This window comes from Tigriopus californicus, chromosome 8 (assembly GCF_007210705.1).
Source record: "Tigriopus californicus strain San Diego chromosome 8, Tcal_SD_v2.1, whole genome shotgun sequence".
Lineage (NCBI taxonomy): Eukaryota > Metazoa > Arthropoda > Copepoda > Harpacticoida > Harpacticidae > Tigriopus > Tigriopus californicus.
This window is the reverse complement of record NC_081447.1, coordinates 7,803,540-7,805,426: the sequence shown is the minus strand read 5'-3', so window position 1 is coordinate 7,805,426 and position 1,887 is coordinate 7,803,540. Positions and strand designations below refer to the sequence as shown.

The 1,887-nt window shown below is 42.8% G+C and overlaps 1 protein-coding gene across 3 annotated transcripts in view; it reads left to right on the top strand.

Moving 5' to 3' along the window:
- LOC131885267 (5'-AMP-activated protein kinase subunit beta-1-like) overlaps positions 1–1,887 on the top strand; it is a 16,401-nt gene that overhangs the window by 13,004 nt on the left and 1,510 nt on the right. For all 3 annotated transcript variants that reach the window (XM_059233276.1, XM_059233275.1, XM_059233274.1), the window contains one exon: positions 886–1,189. In XM_059233276.1, coding sequence (XP_059089259.1) covers positions 886–1,189 — 304 coding nt within the window. The remainder of the gene's footprint in view (positions 1–885; positions 1,190–1,887) is intronic.

Below are 1,887 nucleotides of genomic sequence, written 5' to 3'. Positions count from 1 at the left end.
AAGGTACAGGCTATTGGTGAGTGCCAATTAAAAATCATAAACTGAGTATCTTTGGACCATTTTAGAACTTAAAAGGCCCATAAACTGTAACACTCGAATTTTACTGTCCTTGTATGTTTACCAAGTAGTTGGTAGTTAGACATAACTAGGTCTTTCTATGCACATTATTAGGTTCATCATCAAATGTGGTTTTCTCCTCTACAAAATCGAGCATGAATTAGCATTCAAATCTCTGCATAGATTTCTAGAGCCTTCTTATTTTTACGGCTCTTTTACGATCGATTGATATACTTGTGTGCCCCGAGCTAATCATGCTCGACTTGATTAGTTCTATCCAATTCTAGGCTGCTACGTGTTTACTAAACCAGACTTTCTACTAGACACGAAGCCTGGAAATAGCATAACCTCCGAAGAGCGCCCCTAATTGTTGCCAAAGGCAATATGATGAATAAAAGACCAATTGCAATTCGTAGGGTGGTGCATGCCTGGCATTGAGCACCCAAGAAATCTTTCACGCTTTGACTTGAATGATAGTTGAAGCACTATTTCATCGTCATGGGAATTTACAGGGCGGATATGTCTTGATTTTGTCCCAAAAATGTGAAAGAGGAGAGGAACTTACTTGAATATATGTACATGGCACGAAAGAAAGGGAACACCTTCTTATTGTGCCTCCAAGAACATAATAGTTGCACCAATTCGAGCTAAACGGACATATGATTGATGAATCATCCGAATTGAAACATAAAACGATAAAAATTCTTGTCAGATACGGACCCTCGACACAAAGAGCTGTCGTTTGTTTTAAAGCACCTTATGTATGTAGATGAGAGTGCCATTGGGACCCATAGGCAAAGCTGACAAGGTACTGTTTCATTGTTCCAGACAAGACGCTTCGCAATCATTATGGTCCCAATCGCCGCATCAACAGCTGTCAACGACCGTTTCAAAGGAAGGACAAAATGGAATTCCCGAGCATACCAATGGATCGAGCACTTCCGGATCGCAACCCAGACCTATGAGGCAAGGGGGTGGCACACGCAAAGGCTCAATAGAATCACCCACGGCATCCAAAACGGCTCCCATTCCATTGATGCTCGAAGCAATGTCACTGGAAGGACCGCCGATCAAAACCAAAGAAATCCGTAAACGTGCCCTCACATTGGGATCGAAAGAAGCTGCACTAAAGGTAGAAATGCTTTCGCATGTCTCCAATTGATGATTGAAATCGTCGCAAGGGTTGCTTCTACGTAGTGCAGCATCTCTGCCTTCTATTGAAGTTGGCAACCCCATTGTATCGCAATTCAAGTTATGCAGATGACATGTCATTTTTATGCTTCAGCTCCAGCTTTTGGCATGATGTCTTTCCATAATTCTTGCCACAATGTGCAATTTTGAAATACTGGTATTTTTCCAAAATAGCCATCAAATGCAAATTTAACGGGAATTGTTGCCAAAATGCTGCACAACATATGAATAAAGATACTGTGTCAGTAAAAAGTAATTAGAGTAATGGTCAAGTAAAGTCGATCTGAGCCGAGCTGATGTTGGTCGAGTTGAGGTTTGACCAAATAGATGTTTGGGAGGGCCGATGTTGACGCATTGCCGTCAGATTACGAGTGAATAACAACGACCAATCTTGTGTAATATGTTACCGATCGGAATTGCATTTTTTTGGTGGGTGGGGGGGTGCTAGGGTCCGAGGGGTGAACCTCGCCCGGCCTGCGAAGCTAGCCATCATATAATCCGTTTTAAGTTTCGATAGACAGTGTCTTAGTCCGTATTAGATTGGTTCTCCGTCTGTTGGTGTGGTTAGCGTGTAAAGTTTCCTTGAGAAAGGTCGGGGGGGGAGAATCGAACCGGGGACCCCTCTCATGCTCGGAAAAT